Source organism: Ursus americanus, chromosome 16 (genome assembly GCF_024610735.1).
Source record: "Ursus americanus isolate L20-20 chromosome 16, mUrsAme1.1.p, whole genome shotgun sequence".
NCBI classification, from domain to species: Eukaryota; Metazoa; Chordata; class Mammalia; order Carnivora; family Ursidae; genus Ursus; species Ursus americanus.
In genome coordinates this window covers 12215522-12236048 of record NC_142142.1, presented here as the reverse complement: position 1 = coordinate 12236048, position 20527 = coordinate 12215522, and the positions used below count along the sequence as shown (strand labels likewise).

The window sequence follows — 20527 nt, the reverse complement described above, 5'->3', positions numbered from 1 at the left end:
TTCTCATTGCTTTAGCTCAGCAGATAAACCTAGGAATAGTAAAAATAAAATCTTATAAAGTTTCCTAAGTATAAAATGTTCCTACCATTGAAAATTGTTGTGTTACTGTTATATAGTTGTCTCTGTTCTTGTTTGAGCTAAAAATGAGAAGATGCACATAAGATTTATGTCCTATTTTAAAAACTTCTTCTGGGGCGCCTGGGTGGTACAGTCGGTTGAGCATCAGACTCTTGGTTTTGGCTCAGGTCGTGGTCTCAGGGTCGTGAGATCCAGTCCCTCATCGGCCTCCTGCTCAGCATGGAGTCTGCTTGGGTTCTCTCTCTTCTCTAAAATAAATTATAAATCTTTTTTAAAAAACCTTTTTTTGACTGTTGCCTATGGTATGAAATATATATGTATATATATATGTATATATATATTTGAAGTTTAACGACTTGCAAAATTCAAGATACCCTGCCTCATACCATACACAAAAATTTCAACAATCTGAGTGATGGAGGTGAAACAGACCTCTTGGAATAAAACACAGGGATAAATCTTCATAACCTTAGATTTGGCATAGATTCTTAGATACGACCTCAAAATCATGTGAACAAGAGAAAGAGGAATTGGACTTGATCAAAATTAAAAACTTGTGCCTTGAAGGACATAAAGTGCAAAGACAACCTACAGAGTGGGAGAAAATATTTGCAAATTATATAAGTGATTAGAATTTAATATCCAGACTATATAAGAAACTCCTAAAACTCAACAAAACGATAACCCAGTTTAAAAATGAGCAAAATATTTGAATAGACATTTGTCCAAAGATATAGAAGATTAATAAATTAGCACATGAAAAAGTACTCAGTGTCTTTAGTCGTTGGGGAAATGCAAATCAAAACCACAATGAGATATCACTTTACACCTAATAGGATGGCTATTTAAAAAACGAAAGAAAGAAGATAAGTATTGGTGAGGTTGTGAAGATATTGAAACCCTCATATGCTCCATGCTCCTGGTGGGAATGCAAAATGGTGCAGCTGCTGTGGAAAACAGTTTGGCAGTTCCTCAAAAACCTAAACATAGAATTGCCATAAGACCCAGCAATTCCACTCCTAGCTGTATCCTTAAAAGAAATGAAAACAGAGACTCAGGTACTTGTATGCCAGTGTTTATTGCAGAATAACTCATAATAGCCGAAGGGTTGAAACTACCCAATTGCCAGTCAACAGATGAATAGATAAACAAAATGTGGTATATTTATACAATGGAATATCTTTCGTTCCTAAAAAGGAATGGAGGTCTTATACTTGTTACAACATGGATAAACGTTGAAAATACATTAATGTGAAAGGAGCCAGGCACAAAAGCACAAATATTGGATGGTTCCACTTATATGAACTATCTAGAACAGGCAGATTCATAGAGACAGAAGGTATGTAGGTTACCAGGTGCTACAGAGTGAGGGGACAGTGGGGTGTTCATTGCTTTGGGTTAAAGAGTTTCTGTTTGGGTGATAAAATTTTGGAACTAAAGCATGGTGATGGTTATACAACATTGTGAATGTAATTAATGCCACTGAATTGTACACTTAATGGTTAAAATGGCAAATTTTATTTTTAAATTATATTTATGTATGATCTCCCCACAATAGAACTATGAAGAGTACAGTCGTCAGGGAATTTTCTGTAGATCTAGCGGTAATCTTAGCTTCAGCATATTCACTGTCATGTTGGGTACAGAGCCTACATAAAAAGGCAAGCCATTCAGTCTAATACAGGGTTTATTAACCTTTAAAACTGTGAGTTATTTTACCAGCAAAAATGGGTTTATTAGGGAATAGCAGAGAATTGCAATTAAGGACAAGCAAGCTGGGCAGTCCAGAGAACAAAGGAGAAGACCTCTCTTTTATAGAGGAAAGGAGGCATTGGGAGGGACTATAAACTAAGAGTCCTAAACTGAGAGTTTGTGGTCTATGTAGTGGCTTTTTATTGGCTGAGTTGTGACTGTCTCTCATTGGCTGGACTGTTTACTGGCAAGAAGAAAACCTTTCTTCTTCTGGCTGGGGTAGTCAAACAGTACTTGTTCAGTCTGCAATTGACTAGTGGTAGGGCTTGAGGGCTCCCCCTTCTGGCCTCCTGACTGCATTTTAAATGAGGTTAATTACCCAGAAAATAAATGTAGGAAATTAAAACAAGTCAGTCACCAATAATTTTTTTTAATCTTAGGCATGTTTTATATATATATGTGTGTGTGTGTGTGTGTGTGTGTGTGTGTGTGTGTATGTATGTATTTATATATATACATGTTTAATATACATATATAAACAATATATGTATATATATACATGTATATAAAACAACATATATATGAAACAAAAAATGTCATGAAACAGTGTTTATGTACAGTTTGAAGAACACTGATCTACTTCCTTACCAGCTCTTAATTCCTTCTGTTTCTACTTGTGTTCCAATTGGTTCTAGAACCATTTTTAAGTTTGCATTTACATAAGGAAGTTATAGCATGGTGAATATTTGATAGGCATCTTTCTTATCTCTTTTACTAGCAACAAAACCTCCACTCTACCGGTGAAGATCCTGAAATTGAAAGAGGTAATTGATTGAAACGAGATCACATTGCTGATTGGGAGAGCAAGAATTTGAATCTCAACCTGTATGACCCTAAAGCCTTACTTCCCTTTTTACCTAGATTACTGATATAAAGCAGATTTCTTGGAAAGAGGCACTAAACAATTGCACTCTTTTCATTTTAACTACATTTTAGATATATAGTTAATCTTACCTACGAATATAAAATAACTATGATAGAGATTTTCTTTTTCTTGCTAGACTTATTTCACATATTTTCAGTGTAGCTTTTCCTTGACCAAGACTTCACAATAGGCTACTTTGAGAGTAGCCTTTCAAATTTTTGCCATGTGTAAATGTGCCCAATTCATAAGTTAACAAATTTCAGCTGCCTGTCCCTCTAATCCTGAGCTCCTTTGGCAGGAGTTACAGTATCTTATTTATCCTGGTGTCAAGCACAGTGTCTGGGACATAGTACATTCCTGATTAAATGTGGAATGAGCTAATTAAGATATGCTTATACTCTGTTAGTTGAGGTTTTGGTATTCTTTTGATTTTTTAAAACCATGTTGCTTGAGAAATCTTGCCATTGAAATATTTCCTGTATATATGTTTTAAGAAATTAAATATCCATTCTATACAAGCTTGAATGCATTCTTACAGGCAATGTTCCCAGATATCCCGTAATAATAGTAAATTCTCTCAATAGTTAGAGCAGCAGGCAGTGTTCCCAAATATCCTATAATAATAGTAAATTCTGTCAATAATTAGAGAACACTGACACAGTAAATATGTATTGACTGTCCACTATCAGCAAGGTCCTGTACTTGGTAGATACTATAGAAAATACAAAGAAGAATCAGACTTTGTATTTGCTTTCAAAAATCTTGTAGTTTTACGGGGTGCCCACTTCAAATGAAATTATGCGAAAGTTATATTGTAAGTAGTAAAACCATATATTAAACATGGAACTTCCTGCTTTTGTAAGGTATGTGCGCCAGCAACCCGAATCTGTCTCTCTTAAGTAGCTTAGCTCAAGCTTCAACCCCTTTCCCTTGAATTGTTGGAAAACAGGCTTTGGTGGGTCTCCTAGACGTCAGACTCTATTATCCAGTCTGTCTTGCACAGTGCAACAGAACTGTTTTTTAATAGTGCTTCCAAATGCTTGTTGAGCCCCCATATATACGAGCCATGACCTACTTTCACAGCCTTGCACACTCCCTTCCCTCACAGCCTTGTCTGTGCCCACTCCCAAACCCAAGCACTTGTGGTCTAGGGCTCTAGGGCTCAGTGGAAAGAACTCCTTTCTCCACTTTCACATTGACAGGACATTACTAATATCACTCACAGAATATGGCTTTGCATATTCTGTTTTTTTCTTCCTGAAATTCTCTTCACCTCCTTGTCTTGTAAAACCTATTCATCCTTCAGGTCCTAGCATAAAAGTCACCACTTAAATAAAACCTTACTCTTGAGTTGTTGCAGTTGATCTCCTTTTATCCATTGGCTGAATTAGGGTTTGTCGCCTCTGTTTTTGTAGTAGTTGATAAATGTAATAGTTACTCAGTTTGTAGACAATTCAGTGACTCCTTTTCCCCCTGTAATTATATGTTTACATCTCTCTTTCTGAATTCTGCACTTCTTAAAGCAGAGACTGTTCATTCAGCTTTCTCTCCTCCCTATGTTTAGTATGTTCAGCTAATGTTTGGTTTAGCCTCCAAGAAGAATATTACATATAAAATGGTTGGACATATTTAAATATTAGGGAGACTTGGTGAGGTGTAATTTGAATATAAAGAATGGACCTAGATAGTTTATAATTCTCATTCTAGCCTTTGTTCACAGTTCTGTTGGTGACAGCTGACCTGATTAGTGTCCTAAATATATACTGATTTCACTGAAAATGACTATAGATATTAATTACTATTTCTCTCATTCCTTGGGTAAAGCACATAACTTCCTGAGGATAAGAGTACATACATCTAGGGGTGCCTGGGTGGCTCAGTTGTTAGGCGCCTGCCTTCGGCTCAGGGCGTGATCCCAGAGTCCTGGGATCAAGCCCCACATCAGGCTCCTCCTCTGGGAGCCTGCTTCTTCTTCTCCCACTCCCCCTGCTTGTATTCCCTCTCTCGCTGGCTGTCTCTCTCTCCATCAAGTAAATAAATAAAATCTTAAAAAAAAAACAAAAACAGAGTACATACATCTAAAGCTTGTGAGAATTGACTGTTAATATTTTATTTATTTTTATTTTTTTAAAGATTTTATTTATTTGTCAGAGAAAGAGAGAGAGGACAAGCAGGGGCAGCAGCAGGCTGAGAGAGAAGCAGGCTCAGCCCTGAGCAAGGAGCCCAATGCAGGACTGGATCCCAGGACCCTGGGATGGACCTGAGCTGAAGGCAGCAGACACATAACCAACTGAGCCATGCAAGCACCCCAACTGCTTATGTTTTAAAGCAATAACAACAGTAGTTAGCACGTAGTAAACATGCAATAAATGTTTGCTTTTATTCTAGTAAGAATTTTTAATGTTCTTAAAGATATGTTGTGTTGGGTGGTGGTTAACCTAAAATAATTTTTTTAAATTAAGGTAAAAGCATTATTTTTGTGTTTCTTTCATTTATTCACCAGATATTTGTTTTGTATCTGCTGTGTCTCATACTTTGTTATAAGCTAGGGATATGAAGATGAGTTGACTTCTCAGAGCTCAGCTGTAAAATTCTTCTTGACTCAGATTTGAAAAGGTTTGTATAAAGACTGTATGATCCAGTGGAAAGAACTCTGAACCAGGAGTCAAGCTTCAAGTCTCAGCTCAGTCACTAACTATGAGCGAGATACTTCTTAAGATGTCATATATATCACCTCAAACTTACTAAGTACAAAACAGATCTCTTGTTAACTCCCTTCTCTTAGGTACTGTCTTAATACCTTCATTAAAAGCACTTTCATCCTTCCATTTGTTCAAGCTAAGGAATGTAGCTGTCACCTTCGTTTTTCCTTTCCAGTCACTGTCCACATCTGTTCTATCAAAAGTCCTGATGATTCCCAAAATACAGCTTCTTCTTTCTGTTCCCACTACTGCCGCTGTAGTCCATGGCGTCATTATCTCTTGCCTTAAAATTGGTTTCTTAGTTTCCATTTTTTCCCCTTTGTAGTCCATTTACTGCAGCTGTTTTTGAAACATGGATCAGATTTTGTTTTTCCTCCATTTAAAATCCTCCAGTGGCCTCCCATTATATTTGAAATAAAATTTTAATTCCTTACCCTGGCCTCCATAGTTTGCCCTTGGTTGCCTCTTTAATCTTATCTTCTGCCACTTTCCCCTTTATTCTATTTAATTTATACTGATCTTTTTTCTGTTTTTCTAATATGCCAGACTTGAAGGCCTTTGTGCTGGTTTGTTTCTTCTGCCTGGAGCATCCCTAGTTCAGCTCTTCTTGTGGCTGATTTCTGTGTCTCAACTTTTTATGTCAGATGTCAACTTTTTTAATGAGGCCTTCTCTGAGCACCCAGCCAGAGTAATACTCAGACTTTCTGTAGCACATTACTGTTTTATTTTCAACATAGCATTTGTCTCTACTTGACATTTTCTTATTTTTACCTGTTGTACTATCTTTTAGAATATAAGCTCCATGATAGCAGGTTGCCCGTCTTCTTCATCACGGTATCCCAGTTCCTTGACTAGTTTCGGCCATAGAGTAGGTGCTCCGTAAATATTGGTGGAGTCACCATATAAATTAATCTCTTTATAAATTTAACATGTTTCTCAGTTATAAAATAAAGGTTTTCATCTGAATGGTATCCGAAGAACTCCCCCCCCCCCCCAAAGACAAATAAAGGCAGTGAAGACAGACTTTATTCACTAATTATTGTGGTAGGAGAAGGAGCTGAGCTCAATTCCAATTTGCCCAGAGGTGACTGGTATTTTAAAGGCAGAGTCAGGGTTTCAGGAGGTAGAGATGAGGGAGGAAAAGGGGGTTAGGAAAAGGAACAGTTAACAAAAAGTAAATGTGAGGGTTGATCTGAAAGTTGGTCAGTCAACTTGATTAGGCCTTCTGTGCCTGCTAACTTTGAAAGATAAACTTTCCGTCCTCCCACGAGTCTAGGAGGTCCTATCCTTCCTGATTACAAATCAAAGGAATGGCTTTCAAGTCCTTGAGAAAGACACTCTTATAGGAGATACATATACATCTCAAAGGGACAGAGAGAAAACTTACAATTGTAAGGTTTTGTTTGTATTATCTTTACAATAAGTGGAAAAAGGAATTCAGGGACTTAGATCAGGTGTTGGCTGGAACACATAGTAAATTCTTTTGGAAACCTTGAGTTTTCTAGACGGGAACTCAAGGGGAGCCGAGTGGTCCCAGGGACAAGTCCTGAGGCTGCGAGAAGCCATATTAGAGTTTGATTTAGTCTCTCTCTCTCCTTTTTTTTTTTTTTTTTAAGATTTTATTTATTCATTTGAGAGAGAGAGAGAGAGAGCATGAGTGGGGAGGATTTAGTGTCTTAATTCAGGGGTTTGGATGTTCATGTGATGGCTTTTTGCAGTTCTCTGCTCTACCCTATCCCTCCCCTTTTTTTTGCCCCGCCAATCCTGTCCCCTTTTAATGCTTTATGTTCTATGTAGTCAGAAAGAGAATTATTGGTACTTGATTGCATATATGCCTCCAAGATTAATGTGTTAATGATCTCACTGAGATAAATTCCATGTATTTGCTGTGTAGGCATATGAAACCACCTTTCCTATAAATATTGAGATGATGTGGACTTCTAAATCCCGTCCACCCCCCCAACCCCCCATTTTTCATCCTCATCCTTGTTTTTCTGTGTGTAAGTTAGGAGGAAAAGACAGTCCCAGGGTTTTTGGAATGGCAGCAGGCAGGTGGTCAAGAGGCCTGAATGGCATTCAGCCTTGCAGGCACAGAGCTTTGATTTCATGTGTATATCAGAAAGGCTGTTCCTTAGGCACCATGCAGGGAGATACACTGGATATGACCTCTCATTAACCAGATTAGAGAGAATCAAACATAAAACCAGTATTACGGAATAATAACTTAGGGTGATAAATATGAACGTTATACAAAAATGTTCATGTTTTAGATACTGGAACATTCTCTAAAGAGAAACTGCATACAAAACCAAATTATATTTACAAGACTGTTTGATCAGAATCAAGTTCGAGCATGGGGAGTTAATATGAATTAGCAATCTAATAAGGATTGTCTTGCTTCAAGTGATGCAGGCTGCCTGGGTCCTCGGACCCAGAGGGGGGTCTCTCAGGACCAGCCAAGAGGGTCCTTGGCTTTTTTTCTTTCTTTCTTTTTTTTCACCATGTCACATGCCCTCCTTAATGCCCATCACCCAATTACCCCATCGCTCCACCCACCTCCCCTCCAGCGACTTGGCTTTGCACAGGATAGAAATCAAACATGAGCCAAAGGAAGTGAGAGCAGAGTTTATTAAAGATGTAGAGAGAGTGCAGATACAGACAGAGCGTCTGGGAGACTTAGAAATGAAAGGAGATTGAGTCTTGCTTGGGGTCTGGGTTTTTATTGAGGATTGTTGTCTGGTGCACGTGTCTTCTCAGGCATTTGGAAACAAAGATGAGTGTTTAGATAGATGTTCCTCATAAGTCACTTATGCACTAGTGCCAGCCAGGGGTCCTGATGAGTCAGTGGTCTTAGAAAGCGTTCGTATTAACCCTGCCTGATTTCTCCTTAGATGTTGTGTATTGTGCTGGAAGACTTCCAAAGAAGTCATTAACTCCTTGACCTTTATAAGGAGGACATTCATTATCTGTTCCGTAAGACATGTATAAGGTGGGGGTGAAAATCATAACAGGAATAGAAGCAGGAAAAAAAGCAATTTTTCAAGGGGTCCCTTTCGTTTCCTTGTCTCACAAGAATCCAAGAATAACTGTCATAGACAGTCTCATAGACACAGCTAGTTTCTGGCACTCCAGGCAAACATTGGCCCATGGGCCAAATCTGGCCTGCTGTCTACTTACGTATGGCTTGAAAACTAAGAGTGGTTTTTTACATATTTAAAAGGTTTGGAGAACGGTTGACATATGAAACTTATGTGAAATTCAGATTTTCTTATCCATAAATAAAGTTGTATTGGAACACAGCCAAGTTTACTCATTTATATATTTTCTATGGTTGCTTTTGCACTACAACAGCAGGGTTTAATAGTTGAAAAGAGACCATATGGTCTGCAAAGCCTAAATTATTTCCTGTTTGGCCCTTAACAGAAAAAGTTTGCTGACCCCTAGTGTAGATTTATATAGTCCTGCATATTTGTCATTTACAGTATTCTTTTTTTTTTTTTAGTCTTCACTTTGTGATAGCAATAGGTTATGGCTATTTGGACAAATCTGATATTAGGTTTCGAGGTTTATTTTTCCATAAATGGCATAATAGTATGTCTACATTGCCTTATTAAAGAAACAAAATGAGTAGCATATTCATCTCTGAATATCAGCACAAAAGTTTTGCACCCTAAGCTATAAATAAGGTCATTAAATTGAAGGTAAGTAATGTGAGGCAGTAAGGCCTGCATCTTAATTATCTACCACTCTTTCGCTTTCACTTTTCTCCCCTTTCACGTGATAAAAGATAGAGTTGTTCATTTGTATTTGGTATCTGACTACGTGAGCCACTGGCCATGCCTTAGTACTTGGGTTGTCAAGTAAGTATGGGAGCTATGTCATTCTCAGCCCCTCTCAGGTGCTGAACGTGTGAGCTTCCCCACACTCAGACTTAGCCTTTAAGATTGTCAACCAACGTCCTCTTCTTTTAGGGGCATCGTATACAGCAGAACACTCAGTAGGTGTTTCATCTAAGTCATAAGCTGGGTTGTACATTCTTGATTATCCCTCTTTTTTTTTTAATTGAACTTTTAGTCACATCATGAAATTTACCCTTTTAAAATATCCAATTTCAGTGTTTTTTAGTATATTCAGAAGGGTCTGCAGTCATCACCACTATCTTAATTCTAGAACACTTTATCACTCTGGAAAGGAATCTGCTAATTAGCAATCACCTATTCCTCCCTCTACCTTCCCCTTGGCAACCACTAGTAAACTTTTAGGCTGTATGTGTTTGACTGTTGTTTAAGTTTCATATACACAGAACCATACAATATGTAACCTTTTGGATCTGGTTTCATTCACTGGGCATAATGTTTTTTATATTTATCCAAGCTGTAGAATGTATCACTACTTCATTCCTTTTTATAGCTGTATAAATTCCACTGTATGGGTATTCCACATATTATTTACCCATTTATCAGGTGATGGATATTTGGGTTAGTTCCACCTTTTAGCTATTATAAAAAATGCTACTACGAATGTTATACAGGTTTTTGCGTGGGCACGTATTTTCACTTTTCCTGTATAAATACCTAGAAATGGAATTACTAAGTCACATGGTAACTCAATGTTAACATTTTGAGGAACTAGCTTAGCTTTTTTTCGAAGCAGCTGCATCATTTTATATTCCCATCAACAACCGGTGCATTTCGGTCTCTCTACATCCTCACCAACATTTACTATTTTTCTTTTTTCTTTTTTTAAACATTTATTTTTGTTGGAGAGAGAGAGCGTGCACATGAACTTGCGAGCCTAAGGAGGGGCAGAGGGAGAGAGAGAATCTCCCGTAGACTCCCCCACTGAGCTGAGCGTGGAGCCAGATGTGGGAGATGTGGGGCTGGATCTCAAGACCCCGAGATCACTGAGCCACCCAGGCCCCCCTGATTTTTCTTTTTTGATTACAGCTATCCTTATGGATATGAAGTAGTATTCCATTGTGGTTTTGATTTGCATTTCCCTAATAATTAATGGTGATCATATTTTCCTGTGCTTGTTGGCCATTTGTGTATGTTCTTTGGCAAAATGTCCATTCAAATTCTGACCTTTCGTCTTTTGATATAATTACTTTAGGGTCCTCCCTGTGTAATATTCCTCAAATTTCCTTTTCCTTTGTGTATCTTTTTTTTTTTTCTTCCTCTCTCTCTATAGTATATAGTGCTGTCAGCCAGAGACATATGGTATTCCAGAGAATGGAGAGCTTATTCTTCCTTTGGGCCTTTGAAGATCTCCCATTATATCATTCCTGGCCATACTGCTTGCCTTATTATTTTCTTTTTCTATCCGAACAATGATCTCATATGTTTTTATTATATAGTTGGTAAAAAAAAAAAAAAATGACACTGGTGATGAACAGAAAAAGGGTAACACTCATAGAAGGGCCAGCCTGGTCTAATTCTTAGGTTAATGTGGTTATATAAGCAATTCTACTTCCCTGCTTGTGTTTCTCCTGCCTGCTTATCTAGCTAATTGCCCAAACTCCCAAATAATCTTCTCCCTTGGTTAGTTCTTCTCCCTTGACCTTCATTATACTCTCTCCCCCTCAGATTAGGACAAAGAGCATGAAGCTGCTAGACACTTTGTATCATTTTTCATGCCTGTTTTGTAACATTTAAGATCAATATTATTACTGCTTCCCTTTTATTGCTGAAGAAACTGGCTCACAGAGCTCATACAACCCATGGCATTTCTCCCGATTAGTCCTTATTATCAAGTGGTATGGTTATCCATAACTTCTTTCCTCAGATTGTTACAGTGGCTCTGGTTTGCCTGAAACACTTATATAGGGAGAGAAACCTAGAAGTTTAAGTTAACTGCCACATTATAGAAGGTCTTAAATGCCAAGCAATGGGATCTTTACCCATAAAAAGGAGAACATTGAGTTGGAGAGAGGCTTCATTAAAACTATGCCTATGGGGGTTCCTGGGTAGCTCAGTTAGTTAAGTGTCCTACTCTTGATTTTGGCTCAGGTCGTGATCTTGGGGTCATGGAGCTGAGCCCTGCATTGGGCTCTGCGTTCAGTGTGGAGTCAGCTTGTCCGTCTCCCTCTGCTTCCCTCCCCTGCTTTCTCTCTCTCTCATAAATAAAATAAAATCTTTTTTAAAATGTGCCTGTAATTTGGCATGCTTTTTGAATGCCTACCTCTATTCTAGGCATAGAGATAAACTGTTGTCCTCAAGGAACTTCTAGGCCATTTGGAAGGGGAATTAGATAATTTTTGCATTTGGGAAAATGTGCTATAAAACATGTATAGAATTCTTGAGAGCAGAGGAGAGAGCTATAGAGGTCACTGCTTACCTTAAATTCAGTCATTAGTCACTAGTAAACATCTCTGGTGTATTTAAGGATGGATTTGGCTTGGATTGTAATTGGTATAAACTTGTTCCATTATAAATATGTATAAATGAGAGTTAACATAATTGAACAACAAAATACCAACGTAAATAGAAATTGCTTTTATGTATTAAGATATTAACTTTGTCTGACAGATATGCCAAGAGTTTAATAGCACCTGGGCATGGGAGATGGAGAAGAAGGGCTATCTTGAAATGAGTGTTGAATGCAAACTAGCACTCCTGAAGGTAATGAATTTATCATCTTTTACAATTATTTTAATTCGCCAATAGTCATTTCAAGAATAATGTCATCTAAAAACTTTAATAGAAAGAATCATTGAAAATTTTATACCTAAGAAAATTTGGGAGACTAGTACACAGGGCATTTGAAATGTAACATGATTTTTGTGTCATTGATAATATTAAACCTGTAAATTTAAGTAATACTAAAGTTGTTAACTTGAAATAATATCTTTTTAAATTGCTTATTCTAAACAGGCTGTACAGAAGTGGGGAGAGGATAGTGAAAGATGGATAAATCACACTTATTTTTTTCTGCTCCCATCCCTGAATCAGTTCTTTGGTTAAACATACCACATTTACGTGACGGAGAAACATTTATGGGGTATTTTAAGCCATGTTACGACTATTTTCCAGTACCTCTGCGAGTGTCAGTTTGACGACAATCTCAAATTCAAGAACATTATCAATGAGGAGGATGCTGATACCATGCGTCTGCAACCAATTGGCCGAGACAAAGATGGCCTCATGTACTGGTACCAGTTGGATCAAGATCACAATGTCAGAATGTACATAGAAGAACAGGATGATCAAGATGGCTCTTCATGGAAATGCATTGTCAGGTATCTTTTATTGGAATCTTTTCACATTTATTTGTGTGTTTCTTACTTTAATCTCTTCTCTATAAGAATATAATCTCTGAGGCTAGGGTAGTCTTTTTTTTGTGATATTGGGGAATTGCCAGGACCTAGCCTCGTGCCCAGCACAATACCCATAGTGAGCACTTAATCATTTCTCAAACAAATAAATATATTTAGCATGGTGGTCCATATCAGCATGTGTACCTTATATTTCAGGAAGCTGGAATCTGACAAATAATGATGCACCAATCATAGGCACAGAAAAACCCACCATTAGACAGAAATACAAGAAAAGCTACAGTTTTCTATTAGGTATTATTTATTTATTTCTAATTGTTTTAATTTGGCCAGTTCATTTTGGCACTTTAGTATATTTTTAATTTACTGTGCATACATTTCTTTCTTGGGGTTCTGAAGAAATCTGAGGAATATTGTGCCCCTTTTTTGGCATAGTCCTTTTTTAAAAAAATCTTGGTTTCTTACTTGTATTTTTTTTTTAATTTTATTTTTAAGTAATCTCTGCACCCATCTGGGGCTTGTACCCACGACCCTGGCATCAAGAGTCACATATTCTACCAACTGAGCCAGCCAGGTGCCCCTCTTTTGTATTGGTAGATATAGTTGAGTGGAAACATTTCATGTAAAACCTTAAAATAAAAATATTTTTTAATCAGTAAGTGACAGTGGGACTGTTAATCAGAATCGTTATGTCTCTGGGGCACCTGGCTGGCGCAGTTGGTTAAGCCTCCAACTCTTGATTTCTGCTCAGGTCATGATCTTGGGGTCTTGAGATCAAGCCCTGCCTCCGGCTCCTCACTCAGCAAGGAGTCTATTGGAGATTCTCTCTCTCTCTCTCTGTCCCTCCCCCGTGCTGTTGTACGTTCTCTCTCTCTTTCAAATAAATAAATCTTATAAAGAATCTTTGTGTCTCTAATTTTCTGTTTTTGCGATGTAATTATTTAGAATTTATTTCATTAATACCCACAGTTTATTTTAATTTTGAAATGATCAGGATCTATAAATAAATCTACAACTAAAGTAGGGAGAACTAGTGAATGTATAACTGGCTTATGAAAAACTCCTTGACTTCAATTCATCTCTGTTTTGGCTCATTTTGGGTTGTAGCAGATTTTTGTTAGTGATTATTTATTTATGTTTTGAAGAGATAATCTGTGGAAATTTAGAATATTTGTTTGGATCAGGGAAGCTCAGCTTTCATGCCTTCAGAATAAATGTGAATTGAATGAGTCTATAGGGGAATGTTTTATAAGCACCCTTTAATCATACTATGATATGGTTCTCCATATAGTTACTTTACTAAATGGAAATTAGCAAAGTAGTCCTGAAATGAAATTCACTTACTGTCTCTCCCTGTGAATACATGCATTAAATGAAGTCCTGTTCATGATGTTTCACCACTTCTACTGTTTCCTGTATCAACCTTGCATAGTTGTTTAAGAGATATTCTCTCTTACTTAGTAAATGAAGAAAATAGGACAGAGAAAAATAATTAGGATTATTACTGATCAGTCATAATGCTTAAAACAATTTCTAACGTACAGTGTTTTAATTAGATCATACCCTAATGGATGATTTGAGAGAATGTTTAGATGATGTGTTTAGAGTTAACTGTGCTTAAATCTGGGTTCCTCTGCTTACCATCTGAAGGCAGATTGCTTAATTTCTTAGATATTCTCTTTCTTGCACTTTAAAATGAGGATGGTAGTAAAGTTATTGTGAGGAATATATAAATTTATATTGCGTATCGACTTGTGTAATTAAGCACTATGCTGAGCAATTGTGGTTATACTAATGAATATAGTACAGCTCTGGGATCTGTAGATGAGCTTCAGATACCTGTGGAAATCCCTTTTATTGTAAATAGTAGCTCTTAGTTTTATTTAATAGGTGTATTTTCTGGGGAAGTACCTAATTTTCCACAAATTCTCAATTTGGTCTATTTATGCTTCATATACTTAACATGTTCTGTGACATGGCATTTCAGTTACCTTTAAATTGATGCAGTAGTACTACTTTTGACGAATGTGGGGAACTGTCTTATCAATATAAGTCTCCTATTTTTGTGAATTTTGAATGCGAAAAGCATTTTATTATTCTTGCCTGTCGCCAAAATTTTGATCTTAGCTGTCATTAAAATACATGAAGTACCCTAAATAATGTGTACGACGTTATCCTGCCTGGCCCTGTTGGACATCCTTCCTGGAGTCTGGTATTTAGATTTGGATGCCAAACTCTAAGAAAAATATTAATATAGTAGGATAAGTCCTTTATGTGAAGAACCACAAAGAAGATGATTGAATGAACTGAAAATACTTGATCCAGCAGAAATTTAGGGACATAGAATTATCTTTAAACATTTAAAGGATTGATTTGTGTTGTAAGAGTATTTTCTCAAGCGGATACAAATTATGGGAAAGTAGAACTGAGCTTATAGAAGTGAGAACGTTTGCTTTTTTGTATTGCAGAGAAATTATTGTCTTAAACAGATGGTATGAAAAGCATTTTCTAAACTTGTAGGACTAGGGTGTTTAAGGAGGCAGTAATCTTTTTAGCAAGAAATTCCCTTAGAAACATAATAAGTGAAGAGCAAGTAAAGTAAATAGAATTTTGACTTTTCTATTTAATAGATTATACTTTGATATTTTTCGTCATTGGTGAATATTATTTTTTACTAGTGAGATAAAAAATCTGCTTCTCTTGTTTAAAACTATTTCTTTAAAGTAATGCTAATTTTCTTAGAGATTTCTGGTTTTGGAAACATGTCTCTGCCTAACTCTCAAAAGAAGATTACATGACAAACGTTATCTAGTCTTTAGAATTCTGGGGTTTCTTTTAAGCTGTAAGTCAGCCTTCTTAAACGATTGATAGGTTTTAAAATGTAACTGAACTTTGCAACTTAAAAATCAAATGGAATGGTTTTCTAAAACTAGGGATCCATAAAAAAGGAATTTTCTATATTTGATCTTCTGAAAATTTAATACCTAGACGATATACAGTGTCTGCTCTCAGACCACAAAATGAAATTAAACTAGAAATCAGTTATAGAAAGGGAACTTTAAAATCCCCACATACTTAGATATTAAGTAATACACTTCTACATAATGCGTGAGTCAAAGAAGAAATCTCAAGACATATTTTTAAACTTATTTTCAATTAAATGAAAATGAAAACACAACTTACCAATTCGTGTTTGAAAATTTGTAGTGAAAGCAATACTTAGGAGAAACTTCTCATATGAAGCAAAGCCTGGTTCTTTGAAAAGATCAGTAAGATTGATAAGCCACTAGCCAGGTTAAGAAAAAAAGAGAGTGGACACAAATTAGTGATATCAGAAATGAAAAAAAGGGACATCACTACAAATCCCATGAACATCAAAAGGGTAATAAAGGAATACCATGAATAACTCTATGCCCACAAATTGGTCACCTAGATGAAATGGACCAATTCCTTGAAAGAGATAATCTGCCAAAATTCTCACCAGAAGAAACAGACGAATGTGAACAGGCCTCTGTCTGTTAAAGAAATTGCATCAATAGTTAATAACCTAAAATGGAAAGCGTCAAGCCCATATGGGTTCACTAGTGAATTCCACCAATCATTTAAGGAAGGAATGACCAATTCTCTTCAATCTCTTTCAGAAGATAGGAGAGGGAATAATTCCTAACTCATTTTTTATAAGGCCAGCATTACCCTAATAACAAAATGAGACAAAGACATTACAAGATAGGAAAACTTTAGACCAATATCTCTCATGAACATAGATGCAAAAATCCTCAATTCCTTTTCAACATCATACTTGAAGTCCTAGCTAATGTACTAGGAGAAGTAAAGGGAGTAAGAAGAGATAGAGATTGTGAAGGAAAAAATAAAACTGTCTTCATGTGCAAATGACATGATCATCATCTATGTAGAAAATCTGAAATTTAACAAAAAACATTCCTGGAATTTATAAGTGATTATAGCAGGGTGGCAGGATATGAGGTTAATACATAAATGTCGGTTACTTTCCTATATATCATCAATGAACATGTGGAATCTGAAATTTAAAACACAATACCGTTTATATTATCTCCCCCAAAATTGAAATGCTTAGGTACAAATCTAATAAAAAATGAACAAATCTATCTGAGGAAAAATATAAAACTCTGATGAAAGAACCCAAGAGGAACTAAATAAATGGAGAGATGTTCCGTATATTTGTGGGTAGGAACACTTAATATTGTCAAGATGTCACTTCCTCCCAACTTGAAATCTATAGATTTAATGCAGTCATAATCAAAACCCCTTCACATAATTTTGTGGATATTGACAAACTTACTTTAAAATTTATATGTAAAGGCAAAAAGCCCAGAATAGCCAACATGATATTGAAGAAAAACTAAGTTAGAAGACTGACAATAACTGACTTCACAACCTATATAAACTATAGTAATTAAGACAGTGTGGTATTGGTGAAAAGAAGAGACAGATATAGGGACACCTGGCTGTCAGTGAAGCATACAACTCTCGATATTGGGGTTGTGAGTTTGAGCCCCGTGTTGGGCGTAGAGATTACTTAACAACAACAACAAAAAAAACCACGAAAGACTAGACAAATGTATCATGTAGCAAAATAGGGAGCCTTGAAATAGACCCATATGATGAAGCAAGGGCAGTCAGTATAAAAAAGGTAATGATGCTGGAAAAAAAGGTAATGGTAATGATGCTGCATATTGATATGCAGAACATTGAATCTAGACACAGACCTTACACCCTCAACAAAAATTAACTCAAAATCAATTATAGACCTCCATATAAAATGCAAAACTATAGGGGCGCCTGGGTGGCTCAGTCGTTAAATGGCTGCCTTTGGCTCAGGTCGTGATCCCAGGGTGCTGGGATCGAGCCCTGCATTGGGCTCCCTGCTCAGCAAGAAGTCTGCTTCTCCTCTCTCACTCCCCCTGCTTGTGTTCCCTCTCTTTCTATGTCTCTCTCTGTCAAATAAATAAAATCTTTTAAAATAAAATAAAATAAAATGCAAAACTATAGAACTCCAAGAAGATAACACAGAAGCAAATTTAGATAATCTTGGATTTGACAGTAACTTCTTTAGTACAATACCAAAGGCACAGTCCATGAAAGAAAGAAGTGATAAAAGCTGGACTTTATTATAATTAAACTTTTCTTCTCTGGTAAGACACTGTCAATATAATGAAAAGCTAAGCCACAGACTGGGAGAAAATATTTACCAAAGATGTATTTGATAAAGGCCTGTTATCCAAAATAAACAAAGAACTCTTAAAACTCAACAATAAGAAAACAACGTGACTTAAGGGGCACCTGGGCGGCTCATTTGGTTGAGCTTCCAACTCTTGGTTTCAGCTCAGGTTGTGATCTCTGGGTCATGGGGTTGGCCCACATTCGGCTTCCTGCTCAGCGGGAATCTGCTTCCCCTCTCCCTCCCTCTCTGCCCCTCCCCCTGTTCACGCACTCACTCTCTCTCTCCCTCTCTCCCTCCCTCTTGCTTTCTCTAAAATATATAAATAAATCTTTAAGGAAAAGAAAAAAGAAAACAACCTGATTTAAAAATAGACCAAAGACCTTACAACATGTTGCCAATGAAGATATATAGATGGCAGATACACACATATATTTGTACAGATATACACATGAAAAGTGGTCCGCATCATTTATCATCAGCAAAATGTAGATTAAAATGAGTTACTACTGTACACCTATTAGGATGGCCAAAATCCAGAACACTGACAACAGCAAATGCTGATGAGGTTGTGGAGCAACAGGAACTCTCAGCCATTGCTGGTGGAAATGCAAAATGATATAGCACTTTGGAATATAGTTTGATGGTTTCTTATAAAATTAAATACCATATGATCCAGCAACCATACTCCTTGGTATTTGCCCAAAGGAGTTCAAGAGTTATGTCCACACAAAAACCTGCACACAAGTGTTTATAGCAGCTTTGTTCATACTTGCCAAAACTTGAAAGCAACCAAAATGTCAAAACTGATTAACTGAACACTTAAGAGCACTTTCATTTCAGAATATGTAAATTATACCTCAATAAAAATGTTTTAAGAATTGTAATGGTTTGACAGTCATTTTAAAAAAGCCGAATTCTAAACAGTGTGTCGAGTTTTCATGTACCCAAAATGACATGGTCTGTCAAAGACATTTCCGAACCATATGCTGCTAGTATAGCACAGTGAGTGATTGAGAAGATGGTCTCAGAAGTCAGGCTATAATTCAGTCGTGCCTTTAATCTGTACTAACTGTGACCTTAGGCAAATTACTGTACCTCTCCGCAGTGTCCTCACTTTCCTCCTCTATAAAATGGGGGGGGGGGTAACAATAGTACCTATTTAATCAGGTTATATTGAGATTATATGGACTAGTTCTTGTGAAGTGCTCAGAGTAGTGCCTGGAACATAGTAATTACTGATGTTAACTTCTCTTATTGATACTACTGCTGTTGATATTACTCATTAATGTCTGTCTTCCTTCAGGTTCTTGGCCCCCATAAGAAATACTGTCACGCTCCATTATCTTCTCTATTTTGTCACCTCATTAATTTGGAATCAAATGAAAAAAGACGGAATATTATTGACGAGCCCTGTAGTCATCTACTATAGATACTTACAAAGGGTTGCTAATATTCACACTATGCTGTGCTCTGGAAATGCAGAGACTTGATGCAGTTTCTTAAGGAGTTCCAAAATGTGGGCGAAAGAGACAGGAAAATAGTAAATGATAATAGAGGGTCATAAATGTGATCTGTGATGGAGATCATTCTGGTGTGCTGTTTAGGACCCAGTGCCTAACCTGTACTTGGCAGATGATGCCTATGCTTCGCTTTGTTCTTGTTTTGCCTGTTTTTTTGTTTTGTTGTGGTATTGTACTACCAGCTCAATTGCTTCTTAAAGGTTTAATCCCTATCACTAAGTCTTAATTAACTCTGAACAACCCTTAGACTAGGAAAAATCATATTCCACAATATAATAATTAATTATTATATAATTATGCTCCATTTCACCAAAGTCTAAATTAACTTTAGGTACAGATAGTAAAACGCAAGAGTTTAGAATCTGTTAAGTCAAAGTCAGTCAATCTCCTGTTAATCTGACCTTCTAACCTTTCCATCTCAACATATTTGTCCCATCTCAGTTAAGAGCAATCACATCCTTTCACCTGCTTGGATCTAAAACTTGGGGGCACATTCTTGACTTTTCTTTTTCTCTCCCATCACATTCACTGTATCAGCACGTCCAAACTTCTCTCTATGCCTATGCAAAGTGTATCCAACGTGATCATTCCTCATCCCCTTCAGAGCTATGTTCCTGTCCAAGCACCATTATTTTTGTTTCTGTTTTAAGATTTATTTATTTCAGGGGAGAGGGAGTGCACACACACATGCACCAGTGGGTGGAGTGTGGGGAGGGAGGGAGAATCTCAGGACTCCCTGCTGAATGTGGAGCCCGAAGGAGGGTTCCATCTCACCCCCTGAGGCTATGACCTGAGCCAAAACCAAGAGTTGAGTGCCCAACCGACTGAGCCACCCAGGCATCCCTCATTTTTGTTTTTAATACAGTTCGGTGGTTTTTAATATATTCACAAAGTTGTACAGCCACCACTGCTATCAAATTCCAGGACATTTTTCTCACCTCACAAAGAAACCCTGTACTGCATACTCTGCACATTAGCAGTTGTAGTCACCATTCTCCCAGCCGGTGGCACCTGCCAGTCTGCTTTCTGTTTCTATAATTTGCCTATTCCAGACATCTCATAAACAGAATCACACAATATGTAGCCATTGTGTCTGGCTTCTTTTGGAGAGCATAATCATTTCAAGGTTCGCTT

At 37.0% G+C, this 20527-nt stretch overlaps 1 protein-coding gene across 2 annotated transcripts in view; it reads left to right on the top strand.

Annotated features, from left to right (window-relative positions):
- The window catches only part of RSF1 (remodeling and spacing factor 1), a 140509-nt gene that overhangs the window by 69648 nt on the left and 50334 nt on the right, over positions 1-20527 (top strand). For both annotated transcript variants that reach the window (XM_045816177.2, XM_045816176.2), the window contains exons 3-4: positions 11925-12017; positions 12429-12634. In XM_045816177.2, the coding sequence (XP_045672133.1) occupies positions 11925-12017; positions 12429-12634 (299 nt within the window). The remainder of the gene's footprint in view (positions 1-11924; positions 12018-12428; positions 12635-20527) is intronic.